The sequence below is a fragment of the Neofelis nebulosa genome, chromosome 7 (genome assembly GCF_028018385.1).
Source record: "Neofelis nebulosa isolate mNeoNeb1 chromosome 7, mNeoNeb1.pri, whole genome shotgun sequence".
Lineage (NCBI taxonomy): Eukaryota > Metazoa > Chordata > Mammalia > Carnivora > Felidae > Neofelis > Neofelis nebulosa.
This window is the reverse complement of record NC_080788.1, coordinates 65,065,686-65,091,165: the sequence shown is the minus strand read 5'-3', so window position 1 is coordinate 65,091,165 and position 25,480 is coordinate 65,065,686. Positions and strand designations below refer to the sequence as shown.

The 25,480-nt window shown below is 45.5% G+C and overlaps 1 protein-coding gene across 3 annotated transcripts in view; it reads right to left on the bottom strand.

The window, feature by feature from the left end:
- Positions 1-25,480, bottom strand: part of RASGRP1 (RAS guanyl releasing protein 1) — a 76,886-nt gene that overhangs the window by 10,034 nt on the left and 41,372 nt on the right. For 2 of the 3 annotated variants that reach the window (XM_058738243.1, XM_058738242.1), the window contains exons 3-15: positions 23,865-23,970; positions 18,142-18,204; positions 17,041-17,172; positions 14,782-14,935; positions 10,538-10,711; positions 9,446-9,562; positions 6,765-7,040; positions 5,362-5,442; positions 3,994-4,098; positions 3,154-3,263; positions 2,241-2,385; positions 1,259-1,295; positions 350-502 (exon numbers count right to left, since the gene is read on the bottom strand). In XM_058738243.1, the coding sequence (XP_058594226.1) occupies positions 350-502; positions 1,259-1,295; positions 2,241-2,385; positions 3,154-3,263; positions 3,994-4,098; positions 5,362-5,442; positions 6,765-7,040; positions 9,446-9,562; positions 10,538-10,711; positions 14,782-14,935; positions 17,041-17,172; positions 18,142-18,204; positions 23,865-23,970 (1,653 nt within the window). Of the gene's footprint in view, positions 1-349; positions 503-1,258; positions 1,296-2,240; positions 2,386-3,153; positions 3,264-3,993; positions 4,099-5,361; positions 5,443-6,764; positions 7,041-9,445; positions 9,563-10,537; positions 10,712-14,781; positions 14,936-17,040; positions 17,173-18,141; positions 18,211-23,864; positions 23,971-25,480 lie in introns of all 3 variants that reach the window. The other variant, XM_058738244.1, reaches the window with a different exon arrangement.

Sequence of the window (25,480 nt, the reverse complement as noted above, 5' to 3'; positions counted from 1 at the left end):
TTTACCCAAATAAAGTTCAAAACTGTAATTAACAGAAGTATCAGAATATTTAAATTACTGTATTTATCCTAAAGTAACAACCCTGTATTATATTTTGTATCTCCATCTTTTCTTTAATAGGCCCCAGACCTTCATGCTGCTCTCTGCCACCTTTCTCCCACCAAAATTTGTATTTTATGTGACAGAATTGTGGTCCCTAAAGATGTTTAACTCTGAAAATGTGTCTTCCACAATGGTGTCTGTGGTGGTTTCTATTAAGAATGGGAAGGGCAAAGGTCATCTTTCCTCCCCGAAAACTTTACTCTTCCCACTTCACTTTCCAAGAGGAATGTTCTCAGTGTCTGCTTACCATGGAGCAGGTCTTTGGCTCCCAGTGAGCAAAGGCTGGATGTTGGCCCTCCAGGGGTACTGTTCTCGGTTATTGCTGCTGGGTTCTTGGCTCGCTTCTTGCACTCAAACACAACCAGATCTTTGCATTGTTTGTGGCAGTTCATCCCGCAGTCTGTGGACAAGACAGCCTAGTCAGGAAGGCTTTGGCTTTCTTTTCCAGAGTCTCAAAACCACACTCATGCAAGGCTGTCTTGTCACACATGCCTGTCCTAGTCTGGAGCTAGGACACCTGCTATTCCTAATGAACCTAGTAGTCATATTTGGTCAACTCTGGATCTTACCATCTTGCTGTAGCCCTTATCATGAGTCTCAAGCAGCATCCACTGTCTTGGAGACAAGTCATGTCCTAGTCATCCTGCATATACTGCCTACCTTAAGGAGACCCCCTAAAGGCTCCCAGCTCTTAGGTCTTACTCTTTCTTCCTTGCAGTAAACGTCTCCTGTCCACTCCTGAATTTTTCTAGTCATAAGGAAGGACAATTAGGCCCTGAGGTATCTACTGATAAAAGGAAAACTGGCAAGGCCCTTTGGTAATCACTTCCATTCCCAAAGTGCCTTTCCTTAGGGACCCACCTTTTCATGACCATATGAAAGCCTCTCCTACCAGCGATCTCTGTTTCCAGAACAACCCACACAGAGAGAGGACCTTGCAAGGGGAAGCTTTGTAACTGGTCACCCAGGCATTCCTGTTCTCTTTGGTGGCAGTCACTCTCAGTGGGTGCTCTAGGGAAGCCAGTTTGGGGATGAGGCTGTAAGCTGCACTGAGAAGTTGTGGATTCAATGGACAACTACTATGGGTAAAAAATGCTTTATTAGGAGAGCCTCAAAGACCAGAAAAAGCAAGACAATCCACAAAACTGAGCCTTACCTTTACATCGGTATCCTTGTTTGATCACTCCCCAGAGCTATGAGACAAGATAGGAGACAGTTAGAGCACACTATACATTCTTCATCAATCTGGTATTAGGCGAGACATTGACACCCATTCTTTATTTTCCCTCATTGTGCTCTCTTCCTCAAGGAAGGAAAGCCTTATCTCCTGTCTTAACCCTCCTGACCTTAAACTGCAAACACGAAGATTTTGTGATCACAGTCTCATGCTCTCAAGAAGCTCAGTAGTGTGGACTTATGGCCTAGGCCGCCTTTTTTTTTAATTTTAATGTTTATTTCTGAAGGAAAGAGAGACAGAGCATGAGTGGGGGAAGAGCAGAGAGAGGGAAACACAGAATCTGAAGCAGGCTCTGAGCTGTCAGCACCGAGCCCTATGAGGGGCTCAAACTCACAAACTGTGAGATCATGACCTGAGCCGAAGTCGAACGCTTAACAGCCTGAGCTACTACGCAGGCACCTCTATGGTCTAGGCCTTCTTGAGGCTTGAAGTAGATGAATCAAAGAACAAACAGGTTTCTCAGAACACCACACTAAAGAACAAGTATACAGAATTCTGGGATTAGGTTGGACAGGGCTGGGACAGAGGAGGGGCAGAGCTACATGGCTTCCTAACAGCAGTTCCTTTTGAAGGGGGAAGAGCAGGGATGTCTCCTATTTTTTTTTCTAACACTGGAAACAGCATCTGAATATAATTACTTAAAAAGTATGTCCCATATTCAACATTTCCTTACCATTTGTCCCAAGCCTCATGCACCAGAGGTAAAAACAATATCCGGAAGAAATGGTAACATTAAATTCAAGTTAACCATGCATCAAACCATTTGAGAACAAGGTTATTAGAGCTTAGGCTCTAAGCGGGCATATTTGATAAGGGTTATGAGGTCTGCGCCTGGCCTAAAATTCATACCGTCTCATACCCCTCTTCAAATTCGACCTGAAGCACTCTAGGAACAACTTACAAATCCAGCACAGTTGTCACAGAAAGTAGGTTTCAGGTAGGTGGTCTCTTGGAAGTTGTGAGGAAAGCCCAGGCCCAGCTTGGAGTAGATGGAGCTGGCTCTCATGAAGTAGGCCGTTATCTCCTCTCTGCTGATGAGGCCTTCCCTGCCAGCGAGCGACAGACCAGGTGTGAGTAGGGTCTGAGGTAGGGAGACTGGCTTCTAGCCTTAGAAACTCACCTTTTTTGTTTTACTTTTTAATTTTTTTTAAGTTGATTTATTTGAACAATCTCTATACCACACGTGGGGGTGCGAACTCACTACCTCAAGGTCAGGAGCTGCACATGCTCCACCGACTGAGCCAGCCAGGCACCCCTCACTTTTGTTTCTATCCTTGCGTGGCAGTACAGCACATAGGACTGAGGATTACTTCCATGAGCCCTCTTAAACAGCGATACATGGACAGCATGTAATAATGAGGTGACGTGGTAGTATTCACTTCTACAGCGGTGTTATCTGGCCAAAGTAGGTTTTCCTAGCAAATTGAAAGACTTGAAAAAAGAAATGGAAACTGCGTACAGGGAGAGAAATACCTTATGCTGCGGTTTGCCTTTAGAGAGTACATGACAAAAAACTGGAACCCACCAGCCATACCTTTGATTTCACACAGAAAACCAAGAGAGCTTCTATCAACTTCAGAAAAATAGGCAAGGTATTAATAAATAGTTGTTTCTCATAATCTGTAGCCAGAAGGAAGACTAAAGTTTTTCTTGTTGACTAAACTGGCAGGTTTATGAAATTTTCAGTTCTGAGGCATTTAACACAGATGTGTTTTTTATTGTCTGTTGTGATCTGAACCAAAACCAGACAGGCATTCATGTGATGCTTGCTCCCTTAGCACCAGGAGCCTCATATTCCATACACAGACCCTCACCTGTCTTTGTCCATCACACAGAAGGAAAAGGGGAAACTGGCGGCAATCTTCTCAAACTCTTCCTGAGAAATGTATCCATCCTGGTCATGATCATAGTTCTTGAAGACCGACTGTGAAAAAAGGAGTTTCTCTGGTGATTAACAAAGCGAAACCGATCGTTTCTCCCTTTAGCCAAATGACAAAAGGTTGAGCATCTGATAAAAGCCTCTCCTCAGCCTGAATGAGAGGACACGGTTCCCTCAGGTCCATTAGTGTACCAATCGTGCCGTCTGCCCGGTGCCTGCGTGCTCCTAGCTCACTGCACAGGGGTGTCCCCTCTGCTCTGCCCCCCTTCCATTGTTTCTGTGAACAGCCCAGCTGCAAGTGCTCCCTGCCCTGTAGTCCTCTACTAATTATTCTGGCATGTACTGGCTCTCACTTTTCTGTTATGCTGGATTGGTCCATAAGGATGAATGTAGACACACACTCTCCTCAGCAGTTAACCGTGAAGAGAATCAGGAGGGCCAAATTTGCAGTATTAGATTCTCCTTATTATCCTCATTTCTACTCAAACCCTTCTACCACCTCTCTGCCCTCAAATCCACAGCTATGCTCTCCTGCTTGGTCTCTAAGAGGAGACACCCCCCCCCCCCCCCCCCCCTCCGCAACAGGAGGTCAAAGCGTGGTGGCAAAACGTAACCTATGAACTGTCCTGCAGGCACAATATGAGGTGTGCACTAGGAACAAGTGTCAGGTTTCCCACCTTTGCGTGTCTGCCACTGTGTCCCCCCAGGCCGCATACAGAACTATGCCAGTTTGTATGTGCCTTGCTTCCGTCTGCCGGAGCACAGCTGTACTTACATCCACCATCCTCTGGACGTGTTTGCTTATGGTCTTTGGGTCAGGTTTGGGAGATACTCCAGAAGCCCAGTCCACTACTACTGGGGGCTTTGAAGGTGTTAGTGGCTGAAATGAAATATTCAGAGAAATCCCTGTGACTATAAAGCACTACAACCAGCAGCAACTTCCTTTCCCACTACCTGATGGCTGCATCTATGGACAGCCCTCAACTATGTGCCAGGGCCAGGAGCTGAGAGCCGGTAGAACTGAAATCTTGAGCTGTAATCCTGGCTAATAACAACTGTTGTGCTTCATAGCTGACAAAATGCTCCTCACGTATATTATCTCCATCTACAGATAATTTAAACTTACCCATTAGACTTTCTGTCAAACTGTCAGCAAAAGACTGGATCATTTAAATTTTCTCTCTGTTCTCTACTTACTGGTTAATAAAGATGCGGATGAGGAGAAAAACAGCTAAAAGGCAGGATAACACAAGGAAAAAAGCCTGAGGCCTGGACAAGTGGAGATGGAATCCATTCCTAAATATTTGAGACTTGACCCAAATGGGGGAAGGTACCCTTTCCATGGAAATGCCTCTAACACCCTGAAAGTGGAACCTGCCAAGTATTTTCAGTGAACAGCTTTCATTAGAGTAGGAGCTAGAACTTGATCTTTTCGGTTGTACAGACAGTATCATGTAGCCACCTGAACAAATTGCATTTCTTATGTGTGGATAACTCTCTCCCCTGAGTACTATCTGGGGACTGGGCAGCTTCCCTGGAGACTGCAGGGGAATTCTGGTCCTTCACAAGGAAAACTGAAATTTTCACCTGCCTGTACGGGAGGTGGGGCGAGACAACCTGTGTAGATCCTTCCGTGCAGCACCAGGACTGCACTGTTGTGAGGACTTGTCAGCACAAGAGGTCAAAAGACCCAGGAGACTGTCCTTTCTGACCCAGATGAATACAAGATGATCTCTAAGGCTTTACTAACTAGTATATACTTATCATCAAAAAATCAGAGAAGAGAAACGAATGATGTGAGGATACTTTATAATAGGAAGGAGATGTCACTATGGCCCGCGACACCATCTCCCTCCTCAGTAAACCACTGACTGACTGCACCTGTCATTTGGATGTGCTTAGGGCATATATTTACAGTTCCTGTATTAGTCTCATCCCTTCAAGTAGACTGCAGGCTCTTTCTGGCCAAGAATTACTTGTACATATGGTGAAGTTTTCTCTGTGCCTAGCACAAGGTTGGGCAAAGTGGAAACACAGTACTTATCACATAAAGATTTGTTCCTTAAGATGATGACCTCGATGAGCAACTTGTAAAGCACCTGTTACATGCAGGAATCTTAGCATAAAAATATGAACAACTCACTGGGGCTTTGTGGTTCCTTGGTTCCCGGGCATAGGACAGCTCATAGATTTCATCTTCAGTGTAGTAGAGATCTAAGGACAACTGCAGATCAAAGCAGAACAGGGTTAACTGCTAGGATGTTGTTTGCCTTTCCCAGGGTTGATGGGTTTCTTTCTTGGTACCTCCTCCTCCTGTTGTTTATTTACTCTTCTAGGCTCTTTGTTTTTAAAATTCACAAAGCTTAGAGGGCGTAACACTTGGTACTGCAATAAGGCAAACATTAGCTCCTTCTTATTAAAATGTTTTAAATTTTGGAGAAGTTTCAAGATGTCCTCTTTTAAGATCTGATTTAATATCTAAGCCTGTATCTAGAGCTTAGGCAAAAGGCCCTATGTGGTCAGATGGTCCACACCTCACTTGTTCTCTACAACAATCCAGTTTAAATGACAACAGGTATTATAAAATGATATTAAGACTTAATCAATTTCATATAACTAATCTTGTTTGTAACCTAGAGTCTACGGATGGCTTCAAGAGGTCCAGAACTCATGTCTGTTTTTCTGGGAAGTTCATGGTTTTCATCACAATTTGTGATCCAAGAAAGTTAAGATTTGGTACATCTTTTTAACAGACAATGTCTAAGGCCAAGGCCTGCCACAGTCATCTGGCCACTTAGCAAAAGGGCTAACATTAGACCCCAGCTGGCTGTGAATCCTGGGGCTCTATCAGAATCATGATGTGAGGGAGGAAGAGGCTGTAACAGTTACTCCATTCTACAAAAATACAGATAAAAAGTTGTATAATTTTGGAACTGAGAAGTTATAAGTTATCCCAGAGAGTAATCTCTGATTTACAGAGGAGAAAACAGATTTAGAGTTACATGCCCACAGTCACACAGTGGTGAGCTACAGAATCATGGTTATGGAAGGGAGTTTATCTGACCATGCAGGTAGGCTCCTACACCACCACATGTGTTCACCTATTCTTGACTCGAATGCCTCCATTTTGTTTGCTTTTTTTACTCACTACCTTACCCTTTTGTAACTGAGAATACACTATCTCTAACTCTTACGAAGCTTTGTATCCTAATTTGTTATCAGCTTCCTTCCTCCCAGAAAGTTGAGGAATGCTTTTGTAGCTGGGGGCAAGAAACAATTCTAGGATTCTGGAGGGCATACTGCTCAGGAGCATAACCTCTGGAGTCCTACCACCTGGGTATGAACCCAGGTTCTGCTGCTTACTCACGTGTGGTCCTCTGACACGTCATATCCTTATGCCTCAGTATCCATGTCCAAACAACGGAGATGATGGTAGTACCTACTCCATTGTGTTTCATGAGAATGAACTGAGCTAATACTTGGTAAGGCGCAGAGAGTGGTGTGTGGCACACAGCCCTCAGTAATTGCCTCCCGTGTGAGCCTCACCGTCAGCAGGTGCACCAAGTCCTTGTTGGCTTCCAAGGGTGGGGCCACCTCTTGCAGCTGGACCAGTTCGTTGATATGATTATAAAGAGCCAGCAGCTTGTGGACGTTCACCTTCCCATCCTCCAGGTAATCGGGCATGGCCTCGTACAGGGAGATGAGGTCCTTGAGGTGCACCCCCAGGATGGGGATCTTGAATTGGGTGCACTCCCCATAGGCTCGCCGGTAGTTGTCATAGTTTCTACAGGAGGACAGGAGCTCGGTCATCTCCCCCAGAACCTACAAAACAGAAGAGACCCATTCACAGGTGCCCACCAGGCAGGGTGTACTGTCCGCAGAGGCCACCTTGTTTCCTCTCAGCCTCTCCCACTATTTCACCCCATCCCTAATTTGTCAGGCAGGAGGTGATGCGCTAAAAGCTACAGACTGTGACTCCCAGATTAAAAAACGTCTAGCTGATTTCAAATGTCAGAGTGTATTTACACACACAAAGTATGCTTTACTTGATTGTACTATATAACTGGGAAATTTTAAGTGAGGTCTTATTTTTATACTGAAATTTAAACATAAAAATAAAAACCTGAGATAAAAATGAAAACGGTCTAAGAATATACAGCAGAGTAAGTGTCCCCCTGACCTCTGTCCCCACGCCATGCAGTTCCCCTCCCTAGTATCCTCTGAATGCTTCCAGAGACATGTGGAATGTGATGTTGGAAGTGCTGACCGTCGCAGGCATGGGGAACAGCTGGGAGCTTCAGTGGTCTATTGCGCGTTTGTCTGACTTACGCTGCCCTCTGTGGGCCTTCTCTCAGCGGTTCTCAGAACAGGCCTACGTCAAGGAAGCAGGTGACATTCCACTCACAGACTGAAACCAGAGACTGAACCAATAGACCAATTTCCAGCAGAAGGCATGTGACAAGGTGAGGCTGAGGCCCTGGGGAGCTCTTCATTAGGGCTTCCGGCCCAGGAAAGGGCAGGTCTGTACAGCATAAAAAGGGAGCAGCCACCTCTGGTGTTCTTGTCAAATACGCCTGGTTCAGGGTGGCAGTCTGCAGAACCCCAATCCCCATGCACGATGGCTGGCTTCCTCACAGGCAAAGATGGGAAGTAAAGACCACTAATTATGTTACAGCACAAAATATTTTAAACACTGCTGGTAATTCCTTTAATAAAATTGTGGCCTAAGAAGTACCATTTCTCCTCAGTGAAGAATTTGAGGTTTGAAGTTAGCCTCCCCCATTCACAATGAGCTGGCAAGACAGCCTCTTCCTCACCTCTGAGCCAACAGTGCTCACATGATGAGAGACTGGCAGCAAAAATGAGATAGTTTTGTTCTCCTTAGAAGGTGAAATAAACTACTAGGGGATGAGGGGATACTTGATTTAAGTCTGCCTGCAGACCACCCTGAGGGTCAAGCAGCTACAGACAAGAAAGCACTGCTGTGGAGGGACCCAAGGCTAAGAGGAGCAAGGTGTATCTTGTAAGTGAAACAGCACAAGAGCAGATTAATCTCCATGACTGTCCCCCTCTGTGACTTCTGAGACATGAAGAACCTTTTCAGTGGTTCCACCGAGTTCTGGCAGAACTAGTAGGGAATTGGGAGGTGGGGGTGGGGTGAGAGCAGGGATGATGAATCTGAGACTCCCCAGAAGGAGGCTGAAGACCCGGGAAAAACGGGGCAATGAGACACAGGCATGTCTCCCTAAGAAGAGTCTCTGTCCATGCAGTTTGGGAGGCCTGGGGTTGAGGTTAGTAAGGGGGTCCTCTCCCACAAGATGGAAATGCTCAAAAGAGCAGTTAATCTGGTCCACACCAGAGCTGCGTTCTTATCTCCAGTGCGTCCTAGTGGCTTGTATTCATCACAATAGCCCTATGCTATAAAGAGCTAAAGTCTATTCTGTAACATCTAAAGAATGTAGAAAAGTGCATAGGACATTTAAGAAAAATAACTCCTCGGGGCGCCTGGGTGGCGCAGTCGGTTAAGCGTCCGACTTCAGCCAGGTCACGATCTCGCGGTCCGTGAGTTCGAGCCCCGCGTCAGGCTCTGGGCTGATGGCTCGGAGCCTGGAGCCTGTTTCCGATTCTGTGTCTCCCTCTCTCTCTGCCCCTCCCCCGTTCATGCTCTGTCTCTCTGTCCCAAAAATAAATAAAAAATGTTGAAAAAAATTTAAAAAAAAAGAAAAATAACTCCTCAACAAAACACTATCTATTACAAAGTGGCACCTGAAAAGGTCATTTTCAACTATCCAGAATGTCATTCTCCATGGGATTTGAATAGGTAGGTTTCAAATGTGTTGCTCGATGTACACGTCTCACATGCAAACTGAACTACAGTCAACTGAAGCACTATTTAGGAAAACATTTTGGAACAAGTTGCTGGAGGAAGAGAGTATTAAAGACGGTGACTCCGAATATTCACAGGCATGGAGAGAGCCACACATTCTTTCAACTGATCAGTTGGAACGTGTAGTAACGCTGAGCCCAGACTGCATCACAGTGACTCTCAGACCTGGGTCATTCCCATCCTATGGGTTTTCTTGGGGTTTGCCTCCTTGGCAGTTTGCCTAATTGACAAAGGGTGATGTGCTCCGGAAAGGCTCTCTGGGTTGCCTCTTAAGGGGGAAATGTTGATGCTCGTCCCGGGAATGGTACTAAGGGGCCCCGGAGAAGCCAGTAGCACTGACCTTATTGATTTCATGTGGGACGTGCGAACTTGTCTCCTTGAGCCTGGAGATTGAGCTGTGACACAGCCCACCTATCACAGCCATCAATGTATTGAAGTTCTGTAGCTGGTGGAGCTTCTGTGACACAAAAGAGATGAGAGTAGTCAATATACATATCAGTTACATGCCTCTCAATTCTGCGAGTCTTCCTAATACCAAAGCCTAGCAATGAGGTGTTGAAGTTGTCGGACCACTTTCCCCCTTAGGCTTAATTTCAGACCAAAGGTCCCAAATTTAGCGCAGTGTCACATCTTCCTTTGTTGCACTGGATCTGTAGACCATCCTCTACATCAGTGGTTTCTAAGAACTGCCGAAAGTACTTGTTTAACCCAAAGATTTCTGGATCCAAGCACAGCTATTTGGATTCCTGGGATCTACGGCTGACCTTAGGGATAAACATTTAGGTAATATCAGAGTAGGTGGGCCATGTACTGACTTTGAGAAGCACTGGTCTTGACCACCTAGAGCTAATATTTTATATCCTTGATCCTAAATAACCAGACTTGTATTTTTAAGGACAAAGACTGTATTTTCTGTGCAATGTCAGTGTCTATGCAAGACAGTAACTGAGAAAGGAGGTAGAATCTCGGGAATTTCAATTATGTGTTCGTACTACCTTGTTTTCCTCTTATCAAATGCTTAAACACTGCCTTCAGACATTAAACGCAGCCATTCGACACGATATGGGCTCAAAGACCTAAGAACTGAGGTGGTCCAGCTCCAGGAAATCCTGGAAAATTTCCCTTTGCTGTGTGGGCCAGACTGGGGCAACGATACAGGCTGGTAAGCATCTTCTGAAATCAGATGTTAAAAGATCTAAACAGATCTAAAACTGTATCCTGATCCCTGAGATAGTATGTATGGTCCTCACCATACTGCCCTTATGTGGGAAAGAGACAATTATCATATCTAAATCTGGGAACAGTTCAAGGCACATAAACTCCACCATGCTTTAGGAGAGGAAAGCAGCCCTAATTGATAAACTAGGTTGGAGGAAAGAGGGGATACTTTAGCTCATTGCCCAAGCCAAAATTCTTAACTCTAATCACTCACCTGAGCCACCTGGATGAACTTGATGAAGACTTCTGCCCGGAGCTGCGGGGTGGGGCGGCTGAGAACCATCAGCTGTACCCACTGGGAGATGCCGTTACACAGGGCAATGGACCGCTCCATGGTGGGGTTCTCCTTCACGCAACTGTTCACAAGGTAATTCTGATAATCGGAGAACTGGGGAAAAAGAAATCCATCAGGACTGCCTCTGGTATTCTGGGAGACCCGAGGGGCACATCACTTTTGCTCAGTTGATTCTACGGGACAGGGGAGCTCTCGTCTTCTCCTTGCATGTCTTCCACTTGGCTGATGAGAATGGTGGGAAGGAAATGTTTCCTACTCTACCCACAGCATGGCCTCTCTCCATCAAAAGTCATCAGGCATAAGTGGATGTGTACACACACTAGTTAACCCAAATACTGTATTTGAGTAGCTACTGATTGTGTCCCTTCTAAATTCTAAAGAATATAGAACAGAAATCTCAGTATAGACAGTCCCTGCCTAGAATGGTTTGATTTAGGATTTTTTTTTTTTATTGTACAATGTTGCAAAAGCCATATGCATTCGCAAGAAACCATACTTTGAATTTTGAATCTGGACCTTTTCCCAGACTAGCCATATGCAGTACAAAACTTGTGATGCTGGGCAGCGAGCTGCAGCTCCCAGGCAGCCGTGTGATCAGGAGGGTAAACAACTGATCTGCTTACAACCATCTGTACTCATAACCAGTGTTTTCTACTTTCAATATTCAATAAACTACAGCAGATATTCAACATTTTATTACAAATAGGCTTTGCATCAGATTTTGCCCAAGTGTAGGCTAATGTAAGTGTTCCAAGTACATTTAAGGTAGGCTAGGCCGAGCTATGATGCTGACAGCTTAGATGTATTACATGCTTTTCGAGGTAACGATATTTTCAACTTGAGTAAGATCTGTACTAGTTCCAACTCTGTTGCTGAAATTAAGGGGACGAGCAGATAATCCTCTCACAAAAATCTTTTTCTCTCTCCCCTGCACCCCCAACTGTTTCTTAACTTAAAAATGGGATAATAGGGGTGCCTGGTGGCTCAGTTGGTTGAGCAGACGTCTGACTTCGGCTCAGGTCATGATCTCACAGTTTGTGAGTGTGCGCCCTGCATTACACTCTCTGCTGTCAGCACAGAGCCTGCTTTGGATCCTCTCCCTCTCTCTCTGCCCCTTCCCTGCTCACGCTCTCATTCCCTCTCAAAAATAAACAACCATCTTAAAAAGATGGGAGAATAAAATCTGGCCTATCCAGGTCACGGAATTGTTAATGAACACAACAATGTGTGAAAGCTCTTTACCTTTTCAGAGCGCTGCACACGTGAGGTGCTACTGACAGGGTAATTATTAACCTCATGCTGAAACAAACCTGTTTGGATTTCCTTCAACTCACCAGCTCAGGCGGAGGCCACATGAGTGGGGTACATGAAACCTGCTTAGCTATTACAACATAGTGACCACAGTTTTCCAAGTGGACAAAGGTACTGACTATGGCTGACGGTGAACAGCTTATGTGAAACTGGAAATGTGTCAGGAGATCGCTGTCTAAGCAACGATTATAGCTATCTTGTCCCTATCACAAACCATCCTCTGTTCAGATAGTATGACCACGAGGGACGAGTCGTCTACTCTGCTCTAGCAGGCCTGTGGAAGCTTTTGGTGCGGTTTCCCAGGGATGTTGAGCTCTCTGCTTCTGAACTCCCCTTTGAAATCAGATGTGACACGGTTTAGCCAGGAGAACACTGGGTGCAAGTGATGGGGCTTTTGAGTGAAAGATATAAGAGCCAGTGAATGATGTGCCGCGTTGCCTTTCCAATGGCACAGAGATGGCAGAAATTCGTGTCAAGATGAAGCCTCCTACTTCTGGGTCCCTGAGTGACTGGGATCCGCAGAGGCCGTGCTGACCCACGTTAGCATTCTACTGTCAGTGAAAAATAAACTTGCCTTGTTAAACCACTGAGATTGGGCGGGGTGGGGGTGGGGGGGTTGTTACTTCAGTAGACGAACCGTAGTCCTGCCTGACTTGTAAGCAATACACTGATGAGAAAAACTCATAACCTAAACCAAATACATGCAAATTAGCTGAGCCCCATTTTGCTGTGCTGTGATTGCTGATGGGTGGAAAAATAAGAGCAGACCAAAAGTACTCAAGATGGACACATAAGTTGGGGCACCCAGGTGGCTCAGTCAGTTAAGCGTCTGACTCTCGGTTTTGGCTCAGGTCATGATATCAGGGTTTGTGAGTTTGAGTCCCGCGCAGTGCTCTGCGCTGAGAGCTGTGGGGCCTGCGTAGGATTCTCTCTCTCTCTCTGCCCTTCCCCCATGGGCTCCCCCTCCCCCTTTCTAAATCAATCAATCAATCCATGAAAGAACAAAAGAGGGACACATAAGCAATCTTACTGGTTCTGAGACAAAGTTCCCATGACTCATTCCAGTGAATACATTCATATACCCTTCTCTCTATAACACTGAATCCACTTGTTTTTAAATATAAGTAGTACTGTCATAAGTACTATAATAAGCAGGAAATAGCAAATGACACTCAGTTCATAGCAGAGAGAAATTTCCCTCCACCTCTATGTTGGAGGGACACTACTGTTTGGGAAAACTGCTTAGAACTGTGTAGGTAAAACAAAATCCCCCAAGTCCTCTTCTGTGAAGGCATCATGCTACCTTGAAGAAATAAAAATTTAAACTGATGTTTTCATTTGCAAATAGAACGTGGTCCCAACTCGGGCAGAGCACTAGCTCAGAGTCCTAGTTCAACAGCAGTTTCTTCTGCCTCTGCCGGTCTGAGCACTGCGTCATGCAGACATCCCAGAGGCCTGCTGGAGCCACCTCGCCAGCTGGGGCCTGGCACAGCTCAGATTCCCCGTGTGATAAATGGCTCTTTTCAGTGTCCCTCCCTGTGACACGGGAGGCACTGCCAAATAGAAACTCCCGGGGAGGAGCTTCCCAGTCAGGGCCTGTGGTTATGTCGGGGTGGGGGGCGGGGGTTGGTTTGCCAGTGAATCAGTGCTTGGAGGCTTGTCTCCACATGGGAGTTGGGGGGCTGGCTGAATGGCTGCTCAGCTGTGTGTAAATGGGACGATGTCAACAGCATGGGAGAAAAGATGAAATAACTCTGTAACCTGGTTTGTAGTTCTCCTTCCAGACACAAGCAGGCTCAATAAGTTGGCGCTGAGTGACAAAGAGTCATGTGGCCCCAGCCCTGGTCTAACAGGCCGAGTGACCTTGTTTAGGCCACTTTCTGAGCAGCCCGTCCCCTCATCTGGGGAACACAGGTCATTCTAAGAAATGCATCCGGCAACTAGGTAGTCTGTAATTTTAGAGCAAAGTTGAAGACTGTCTTTTGGCAGGGGTGGACACAGAGTGGACGACAGGTGTCATTTCTCAGGAAAGCATACTGGCCAGCGAGGGTCTGTTGGCATCTGACATGCCGACAAGTTCTCTTGTACAGAACCAGCATTCTTTGGTATCACATAGGGAGTTTTAAGGAGCAAGGTTTGGGTCAGCATGGTTTATCTCTAGAATCATGGGTGACTGCTGGGCCCTGTCAGCACTCTGTCAAGAACTCGGCTATATTCTGGGCTAGAAAATTAGTATATACTTTATTTCAGGATTTCCCAGAGCTATTCAAAGCCTATCCTAGAATCAAACTCTGTAAGGACATATCCTCATTTTTTTTTTTTTGAAGGAAAATTTAAAGTGGTATCCACATTATCCCACAAATAGTTGCACAGATTTTTTTTTGTATGGATATACAAGCTTTACAGCATACACAATTATCCTATATAATGTCCCACTGCTGTAAGTATAGTTCAAATAAACATATTTCCATGCAAAAAATAAAAAAATAAAAAAATAAAAAAAATAAAAATCTGGAAGCCTAATGGTTATCAAGGGTAAGGTGTGTGTGTGTGTGTGCGCGTGTGCGTGTGTATACTTGTCTGTATGCGTGCAGGGTGTCACCTGTGCCCACAGAACTGTCACCTGAGTGAGTGGTGATATGGCATGGAGGACAGGAGTTGAGGAACACAGCGGAGAAACAAAGAAATTTCTAGTGTACTCGTTTTCCAGACTACAAAGTCTGATGGGAAAGCCTGAACTTTGGAGGGGGTGGAGGGACTCCAGGGTTAGATGGCAGATGAGCTGCTGAACTGCTCTGCTTATTTTCTGAAATAGCACAGGGAAGTTTTCCTCCCGCCCCTTGGGTACATACGGATATCCTCCGGAAGGACTTGAACTCAAGGTACGTGAGGTGCTCAGATAACTCTTCTGGTTCCAGGTGGTCAAAGAGCAGGGAGACTTTACGCTTCTTGCTGGTGTTCGATTTTATCCTTTGAGTCAGTTTCCTGGACCAGTCACGGGCATTGCTTTTGGGGGCAAACATGAAAGGGAGAAGATGGGGAAAAAGAGTAAGTCAGAATTATTTTTTAATTCGAGTAAATCTACAAGAATATACAAAGCACCGTTAGCGAACTGTCTTCGACCAAAACAAAGCATTAATACTTTTCTCAAATCAACTTTTTTTTCTAGGGCATCAACAAGGAAAGCCTTGCTTGTTTTCAACAAACCTTCTGAACATGTCAAGGGGAACTGGGTAGAATGTGTCTACTTTAAGGTCGTGGGAAAGACAGTCTCGGGCATTGGTCACAGTTTCCTGGCCTTTCATCCTTGCTTTCCTTTGTGCCCTGGCATGTCTGCTGTCTCCATGCCCTCCATGTACCCCTTCGTTCTCCTGACGGTGATGGGGACTCTCTCTTTGGGTTGGAGATCTCAGCTTTGGTGCCAGGAGAGCGCAGAGAACCACAGAGATGAGAAGCTGTGCTTCAGGGAATCGTGCACGAATGTGTGGTCACTCTGAGCAGACTTGTGGCATTTCCCTCAGATATTCCCAGCCACTGCAATGACCAAGGAAGCCTACCTAACCCCAGAGTGCCCCCCCCAATCCCTACATTTTCTTGTAATTCTTATAATTTCTTATAATTGATCAGTGTGTTTCAATTTCCCTAAGTTAGCAGAAGGAAGCAGCCATATTTTGAGAGGCAGCAGGGTGAACATCTGTGTTTCCCAAACTGGTACTTAGGAGCACCTTGTCTCTTGACAAAGGGTTCTGTGCTCAAATGAGTCTGGGAAATGCTACAGATTCTGTAGCCCCGTTGGCTAATGAACACGTTACAGGGTGAGATGTGCTGCAAAAGGGAAGCTTCACTCACGACCTCTCAAGCAGATCTAGTCAGGCACTATCCTACTGACTACTTCCCAAAGAACTTACTGTGGGAAATCCTGGTAGAAAAAAGCCAGCTAGGTACATGCTGGGACGAAGACACTGGGGTGTGAGAACTGCCCTGTGCCCCAGGTTCTATAACTTTAAAAAGAGAACACTGTTACTTTGAAATTTTATTTTATATTAAAAAATTTTAAGTTTTTTAAAAATTTATTTATTTTTGAGAGAGAGAGAGTGTGTGAGTGGGGCAGGGGCAGAGAGGGAGACAGAGGGTCTGAAGCAGTCTCTGCACTGACAGCACAGAGCCCAATGTGGGGCTCGAACCCAGGAACTGTGAGATCATGACCTGAGCCGAAGTCTGACACTTAACCGACTGAGCCACCAAGGCACCACTCTTTGAAATTTTATCTTTCAAGTTGTAAATTCTAAGCAGAGAAGTACAGAGAATCCAAACTGGCATACAGAAAAATATTTGGGGCTGTGAAATGTGATTCTGAAGTCATTTCTGTGTGGCTATGGGACAGCACATTGCCAGGGCTGTCAAAGTCCTGCTTCGGCTCTGCCACTAACTGTGTGACCCCAAATGACCTTGCCAAGCCTCCATTTCCTGGGGTGTTGGATGAAATGATCTCTAGAATATGCTTCAATCCTAGAAGTCTATATTCCAGGGATGTGTATTATTCCAAAACAAAGTGGCCATACTGAGAAAACCTTAGCACGCAGTGTGTGTGTGCATGGTCCTCTCCCTGACTTAGGAAAGGCTCTCCTGCTTCCAGAGTGGGCCAGTCTCATAGATAGGAAATCCAAGGTATGATCTGAAATATTCCTGTGAGCCTTCCCATCTCTGCAAGTCTAAGCGTCTGTCGTGGACACCCATACAGGTTAGAAACCCTCAATGCATTTTTGCACCACCCCTTCCTCACTGACAAGGGCCCACACCTGAGGCATGTGCTGCTGAGGAAGCTTAGGCAGGTGCTTTCAGTTTCTCAGGACCTGGGTGCATTTTAGTCAGTACCTTGCTACCTGATTTCTTTTCCACTGGGACTTTTTTTTTTCTTCTGCTCTTGGATATTAGTCACTTATATAGCTTTATCTGCTTTCCTATTAAATGTCAGTCTTTTCACTTTTCAGCCGATCAGATGCAATCTGAGCCTGTGTGAGGGGCTTCTCCGAGTGGGCCAAGAGCAGCTGTCAGAGGCGGCACAGAAGGGGGGGTGGTTTGGAAAGGCGAGCCCGAACCCGGACACTCACATCTGGGTCGTGTCAATCAGACGGCGGTGTAGCTCCTCCCCGTTGGCCTTCACCAGTTCCTGGAACTCCTCCATGGTGTGTGTCAAGCTGGCATCCATTTTAAACATGATCCAGAATTCTGTTATCCAGTACCTAAAAGGTGGGAGTTAAAAAAAAAAAAAAAAAAAAATCCAAAACTGCAGCCGAGGACTCGTGCTTTGGTGGGTTCTTCCCCATGAAGAGGAATGAGGAAGACACAGAGGCTGGCCTGTCCTTCTACATGCCTGGGAACACAGAATATATATTCTATATACAGAATATGAGGGGGTGGGGGATGGGAAGAAAACCACCTGCTGGCAGTCCTCTGCCCCTGCACACCGGCATGCTGTGATAGGAGGGGCGAATCATAACAGAAAAAGCCATGACAAAGATTTAGGCACAAACATGTGTATCACAGATAATTAGAAGGAGCACAGCTACAGACAGACCAAATGTCCAAAGACAGGGTAGTGCACATGTAAGTTACACTCTATCAGATCTCACAATATTATATGGCCATTAAAAATACTGTCTACAAAAAGTTTTTAATGACGGAAGAAGATTCCTATGATATGAAGTCAAGTGAAAAATATAGGACACAAAATTCTATACGTATTTTGATCTCAGCTATGTTAAAAAAAATCTGCTTAGAAAAAGGACAGAGGAAATATCCCAAAATGTGGGGTGGGATATGAATAACTATTACTAAAGTTACCCTCTCTTCTGTATTTTCAAAATGCTCTAATATGACCTGTGTTACTTTTATAATTAGAAATAAAAATGAAAAAGAGAAGAGATCCTTATCTCTGTATCTCTCCCTACTGCCATTTGATATCAAAATGCTATCAGACTGAAGAAAAGGCTGGTATGAAATAGTAAAGCTCAGCCATGCTAGAAAAACACTGCTCCAATAAGGGATCTCCAGCACGCAGCACTGCCCTTTCCAGTCTCCCAGAGGTGTTGTATGGACAGGACAGGACAGGACAGGATAGGTGGGGAGCACAAGGAAAAAACTAACACCCCTTGCTTCAGTCTTTCATTTCCGCCTGCTCCACAAGTCCGAACTGCACCCACAAACATTACCTTACAAAATAGCAGATCTTCAGGCAAAGCCCTGGCGAATTCTTTGCCAAGGCATCCTTATAGGTAGGGCTGTGGTTAAGGGAAATAAAAGCCTCTGTTACAGAAACCAAACAACTTCTTATCTGTGGAAGTATTTGCTAAAACTACCCCCCTCCCAGATGTTTTCTTCTCTTTCTGGCCATAGGATAAAAACCAACTTGATGTGTGCAGCTGTCTGCATATTATCACCTTGGAAGGGTGACAGTGGTGACCTTCCATGTAGCCCACACTGAAATGGCTTGTGGAAAGAAGGAGAAGTCCTTTGCAGAAGGAGAAGTGGGAAGCCAACAGCGTGGAAAGGTCCCAGCACAGGTGGCCTCTATGAAGTGAAGGGGCAAAAGGCCTCCTGCCCATGCCCAAGAGATGAGGACTCCCACTGAAACAACTTAAAAAGAGGAGCCCTCTCTTTTAAAGGGATTCCAGTAATGGATAAACAATTTGTGCTCTAAGTTAGAAGGGGAATGAATATTCAGATATATTGTCATGATAATTAAAAGCAGTAATGTGAAAAATGGTAACATATGCGCCTAAGGGGCTCAGTAGATGGACCTCGTAAGTTGTGATGGCAAGTCAGACAAAGCCATGTGAACAATCCAAAATACAATCATTGATCACGTTTAAGGATCCATGGCATTCGGAATATTCCATGAGAAGGGTGCCATCCTAAGAATATCAAAGAACAGTAAGATCCCATTAAGTTTGCAGGTCTTTAGAAATACATGGGAAGAATATTTCTTTTATGAGCCAAAGAAATGCAAAATCCAATCCAATGGTGAACCTAGGTGGATCTACCATGTTTGGTCGACAGACTGAGGAATCAGGCTGGTATGTGCACTGTGCGCCCCCGCAAGGCGATGCCTTCTTTCCCTGTTAAAAACTGTGCCACCATAACTGCAATACAGGGTTCGGTGATTCCCAGGCCCTACTGGGAATGCAGTAGGAGTAGTCCAGTGAGGAGGCCAGTGAGTAAGATGGCAGAGATCTCAATGGGACGGAGTGGTCTTCCTTCAGTGGGAATGTGTATCCTAAACCTCTGAAAAACTCACACGTAAATACAGAAAAGGGAAAGTCCACATTTTAGGATTAGTGTTTTTGGATTAGGAAGGAATCTGAGCATTTGGGGATTTTGTCTCCCTATAATATTTTAGAGCATATTAGAACGATAGTCTTGAAACTTTGATTTGGAATATATAATTAAGTGCTTTAGACTTGTGCTTTTAAACTGAAATCTTACTAAGTTTAATCATAGTTTTGGAACTTCTAAAATAATGGTAACTGTTTATAACTTCAATGTACTATTATAAAAACCATTTAGAATTCAGGAAGGCATCTTAAGTATTTAAAAATAATCCAAAATTTAAAATTCATAATTGTAGTTTAAAACCATTGGAAGTACTTAATTACCATTATTCAAATTAACCAAACATTTTTCAAGGTCCCTTAAAAATGCTTGGTGAAACATGTTAGGCTTATAGAAAGAATAATATTTGCAAGCTAAACCTGAATCCCTAAAGAAGAGCTATGGTTGTAAAATTTGTACTTTTAACAAAATGACTTGAATTTAAAAACTAAATTTTAATAGATCCACTGCCTATAAAATCTGTCTTCAGAAGCACCAAAACAAAAACAAAACACAAAAACCCACATGCATAACAACATGGACAATAAAAATAAAAACCCCAGGAAACCAGCAAACTGCATGCAATAAAAGGCTTTGATGACTGCCTTTCTTTGGGCATAAAAGTTAAGAGTGAACCAGAATGACTTTACATTTCTTATGCTGCACTGCTGAGGAAATGTCTGCCTTCAGTGCCAAGAGATTCAAGCACAAGGCACATTCCAGATCAATAGGTCTTAGGTTCTATACTTCTATTATTTGATGTACTTCTCGAAATTTTTGTCTTCCTTTCTAATGGGGAAGGCAGAGAAAACATACTTCTCCTTTAAAACAACCAAGTAGATCTATAAATCAACATGGTGCCCTTTACTATGGACTTTTCTTCCTCCCAGTCACTCCCTGTCCTTCCCTCCCTTTGACCATCCATCCCTGTGGACGAGGGCCGAGGGCGGGGCAGAACCTGTGTGAACCGGTCAGTGTGCATGCGGGTGCTCCGCATGCAGAGGGCAGGCAGGCAGGGCCCCCATCCTAAGGGCAGAACCTCCCCACTCATCAGAGCCCCTAAACCATAGCGAAGGCAGCCCTGAAGTGAGGCAGAGCACCCGCTTTCTCCCTTTGGGAGAGAAGGGGAACACCCAGTATATGCAGGCCAGTAAAAGAGGCTCAGGGGTCTGTCTGCCTTGCAAGGCTTAAGGTCATTGTTTGCTGGAAGCTTCAGGCTCCACGCATTTTCCTTCTCTTCACAGCTGGTACCAGGACTATGAAGTACAGTACAGTTCTGACTGTACTTTTCAGGCATTTGAGCCATTCAAAGCATGTTTCAAAATCCCAATCTTTTTTTTTTTTTTTTTTAACAGTGAAAAATCAGGAAACAACAGGAAACCCTTAGCTTATTTAACTAATAATTCTATTACTCCCAGGTCAGAAAACAGAGACAGACACATGAAGAGAAAATCATTCTGCCTCCAGTGTTTAACCTGGGTTTCAATGGTAGGCAGTCTTATTTCATATTCCCTTCTTAGAATCTCTTCCACCCCCACCCCCCCAGACCTGAGCAAAGCTTGAGTTTTTCACCTAAAAGTCCCAATATAGAAAGAGTATCCAATGTTTTTCATGAATGGTAAGGCAACATTTGTTGTGTCCAATCATGAGATGGTCCCTGAGCTAAGTTCTAGAGAAACAAAGATAAATAAGCTTTGGTTCCTCATGTCGATGGACACACAGATTAGTAGAGCAGACATGTAAGTGGATAAGTTACAGCGTATATATTTTTAATATATGTTAAAAATTTATGTATTTTTAAGTTGACTTGTAATCAAATCAATTTTTAGTACCTTTGCAACTTCCTATATTACTAACACAAATCAAACAGCAGCTAGACGCAAAGTTTCAGCAATCGACTTGAAACAGTCATCTATAAAGATCAGAGCACATATGTATCACACTGGCAAAACTCAGACAGAAGTCTTGGTAGGTCAATTTATTTAGCTAACAGAATAGAAATACCTCACACTTTTTGCAGTCACGGATGGAAAGCTTTTCAAGGCAGGTTACATCCGGACCAGAGAGGTGAGACACAATGACTTTAGCAATACAAAACTAAAGTCACAGGAATTAGATTTTCAAAGCATTATTTAAAAACACTAGATGTATCTTTAAAAGGGAGGGGTGTGTGGAGGCCTGAAAAGGTCAGGAAAGACTTCACAGAAGGATCCTGAAAGAGTCTGCTTGCTAGGCAATGAGGGAGGCAAAGGCATCCCAGGCACAGATGTACTGAGCAGTTCCAGGTCGGGAAGAAAGGGCTTCTGGGAGAGCTGCAGGGTGGAGCTGAACGGACACCCCGACTCAGACTGTGGAGGCCTTGTCCTGGCAGCTGAGGAGTGGGGCGTTACCCGTGCAGCCTACAGGGGCTCTGGAGCAACGGGCTTATGTGACGTGCTTCTCCGGAAAGTAACGTCCAAGGTGGCTTGTGAACTGGCACGTGGGGGAGAACAGCAGTCCCAGAGAGGGGCCTAGGAGAGAAGATGGAGGCCCACATGAAGCCCTGAGTGGCGGCGGGGGGGGGGGGGGGGGCAGGGGGAGAGAAGAAAACAGCTAAGAGTCATTTCTGAAGGAGAAGCCCTGGGACTGAGTAGTGGACTCTGTAGGAGGTGAAAGGCAGGGAGGAGTCAAGTGTGCTTCTGAGGTTTCTGGTTGGGGCGACTGGATGGGCGATGACACCATGCACTGAAACTGAAAATGCAGGTGTCAGAGCAGAATTAATGGGCAGTAGTTGGAGATGAAGCTGGTGAGAAAACGAATTAAGGTTTGAGCATATTAAGATCCAAGTGTTGGCAGGACAAATTAGTCCAGATATTTTTTACAAAATGGCTTGGGTTAAAGAAATATAGATTTGAAAGTCCATGGCACCAAAGGATGGAGGTGGAGAGCCTGGTGGGGAATCACCCAGGAAGGAGGTAGAGTGAGAAGTAAACCAGGACACTGTCCCCTTATTTAAGATGTGCTCAGAGAAGGTGCCAGATGGGAAGTCAGAGGAGGGGCGGCTCAGGAAGGAGGAGAGCCAGGGGGCACCGCCTGGGAGCCCTGCGGGAAAGGGTTTGGAGAAGCAGGAGATTGTCCACAAAGCCCGGAGTAAGCAAGGACAGAAAAGAGCCCCTGGCCTTAGCCACCAGGAGGCCACTGGTGCCACCAGGAGGCCACTGGTGACATCAGAGGAAAGTCTGAGCACGGGTGGGGGCCCAGGCTCAGTTAAGGAGTGAGTGGGAGTTGAGAGATTGGAGATAGTGAGTGCAGACTATTTTAAGACATTTGTGCATCAAATTTCTAACCCTAACAATGGAACAGAGGGAAGGCAGGGCTGAGAAGTTTATTTTTAGGTTGGGGAGACTTGAATGCGTTTTAGGCTGAGGGGCAGGTGCCATTGAGGAGGCAGAGGTGAAAGTGGAGGAAAGGGACAGGGGTGAGGGGTCAAACCTTTGGGGGGTGGGAGAGACCAGGGGGAGGGGAGAGGGTCTGCCCACCATGGGGACAGCCAGGGGCACAATTGAGTCCCCAGACCAACAAGTGTTTCACTGAGGAGTTTTTAATCACTGATACTGTTTAGAACTGTTGGTACGTGGAGTTAACAAAAAGTCAGAAGACTGTGAGTCAGCTTTATGACGGTTTAAAAATTCTCTGCAGACCAGACACCCACTTACGACCTGCACCTCTTATTACAGAGACCCCTCCCAATGCTCTTCCCTTGGAATGCTGCTGGAAACATCTCCTTTGATCTGAAACATAAAGATTTATAAGTAGGGTTATAGAAGAGATTCAGTCTCTTCTGGTGGCTTTTACCTTCTGGTGTGCCATGAGATGAAATGGGAGGGGGGTCAGGGGAGAGGTAAAGGATCAGAAGAGCCACCACTCGTGACTCAGTGCCAGGGACCCGGGCTTCAGGTGCTCAACGGTCTCACCCCAACTACAGCCACAGCTTACACTGTGCTCCGCGAGCAGGAGAGGGCAGGCTCCTTCTCGACCCTACTCGCTTTGCACCCCGTAAGACAGTTAAAATCCAGCCAGGTTTGCTGGGCTGAGAGCCATCTCTGCCTGAAGCAGAAGCACCAGCAGACTCCAGCTACTGGGGTGTCGTGCAGCTCTTTCCAGAACCTGGGGAAAATTGAGGAATTGGACAGGAAAGCCAGTTTCTCATCTGAGTTATGACTGCACCCCCCCGTCAGTTTGCACAGGATGAACAGGGATTCTTACTAAGCTATAGGACACATATTTTTACTAGCCAGACACGCTGAAGACCACTGTGTTTGCCCATTGCTTTGACTACTTGCCAGAGAAATCAGCATTGCTAACACGGCCCCACCCAACAGAAGTGACACATACGTGTGCATGTGCACGCGGACACCCAAGACACACAGACAAACCCCATACCTCTCAAAGGACATTTGGACCCATTTACCACTCAGGGTTATTCCAAACCAATCAACATGAAAGCAAATTTCAAATCTCAAGATTTGAAATACTTTTGAATAAATCCCGCTTGGGGACCATCAGCTACTGTGCTAAAGGATATAGGGTGACAACTTTCTGGAGCAGTTCAGCAGAGGAAATGATAATTCGGTGCATGGCCAGCATGACTTGCAACAGTTGGTTACTTCGACACAGGTTTCCATCTGCATCTGAAAGCATAAAGAGCAGCATCTGAGCGAGGCCCCCGTGAGAAATGAGTCCCCTGCGGGACACGTGACAACCCTCTGTCACTTGAAGGTGGACGGCCAGAGAGGGGGTGCTCCACACAGTGCTCTTCTCCCGATTTGAGCACTGCACACCCCTCCCTTCTCTGCTTCTTACCCTTCTGCTGCATTCCCCGCTTCCCAAATTGTCCATTTTGATGTTCTTTAACCACCCCACCTGAAAGATGGGAGAATTTTGGGAAAGGGATAAAATTTGCACTGTATCCTTGAGCCTCTGTTGGAAGCAGAAGCAGATACAAGTTTTGTGGGGCCTAAAGTGCATATAATGGGGGGGGCCTTTCTAGGGTCAGAGTGAAAAAACACAGTCTTAACAGATTACAGTTAAACATACTACTTTTGTAAAATTGACAAGAACACACGATGGCAAGAATACACGACTGTGGCTCTCCCATGGCCTTGGAAGGTATTCACGCCAGTGAGGGGCCCTGAACAAGCTTTCCTAGTTTTAGAGCAATATGCCTCTGGATGAAAATAAAGGAGGAAGACTATGGACAAACATTACATTTGGAGATTTATGGGTGGGTTACAAGTATCCATGATGGTTCACTTCAAAGATCATGGCTAGCTAGGTTTTCCAAGTCTCAGCAGGAACCAAATAACGAGATGCATTCTATACATGGCATTGGGTGTAAATACTCCCCTTGGAGTGGTTTTCAAAATCTTTTCAACAGCTGTGGCCTGAAGTGTTGGTTATTTGCGGCCAGATCTATTCTCTGTCCTTCACCATGGATTGCATAACCCTTGCCAGCCAGCTTCCAGTTGGGTTCAGCCATGGGGAAGCATCAGCAACAGATGGGAGGGGGGAGGACTCAAGATATTTCTCTCTCATCCCCTCTCTGCTTTGGCGCTATTTCCCTGATAGCAGCTATAGGCCTCTTCAATGAATGACCACACTGGCTGGCCACTTCCCCATGACTCCAGCTCTCATTGGATCTAACACTTTTAATCTTCCTTGACCCTGTGGCCCTAGGTGGTGGCGATGGGGGTGGGGGGTAACTTGTGGTTGTTGACAGCCTGGGTGCAGCGTCCCTTAACAGCATCCTCATCTCTGTGAGGAGTCCCTTCGTTTGAGTGCTTTCATTTAAACAAACCACATGAATTCGCTTCTCTGACGGGAACTTGAATGATTCCGGGCACAGTATCAGATGGAAGAACAGACACGACTTGCCCTGCCAGTTCATCTCTCTGAGGGCACCAAATGATAAATGAAGGACATGGGGCTCAGGATTCAGAAAGTCCTGGCTCATCCTCAAATGATGACCTGAAGTCACAGTTCACTGAGAAAATATGAGTGAATGGACATGATCACTTACCTTCCCCTCACCAACCCCGCCAATTCGTGCGCATGCTCTTACTCTCACTGCCTGCCCTCCCATTTCCATGAGAGGCCTCGCAGAGGCCATGGTTTCCACCATGCCTGGGGTCTCCTCCGTTC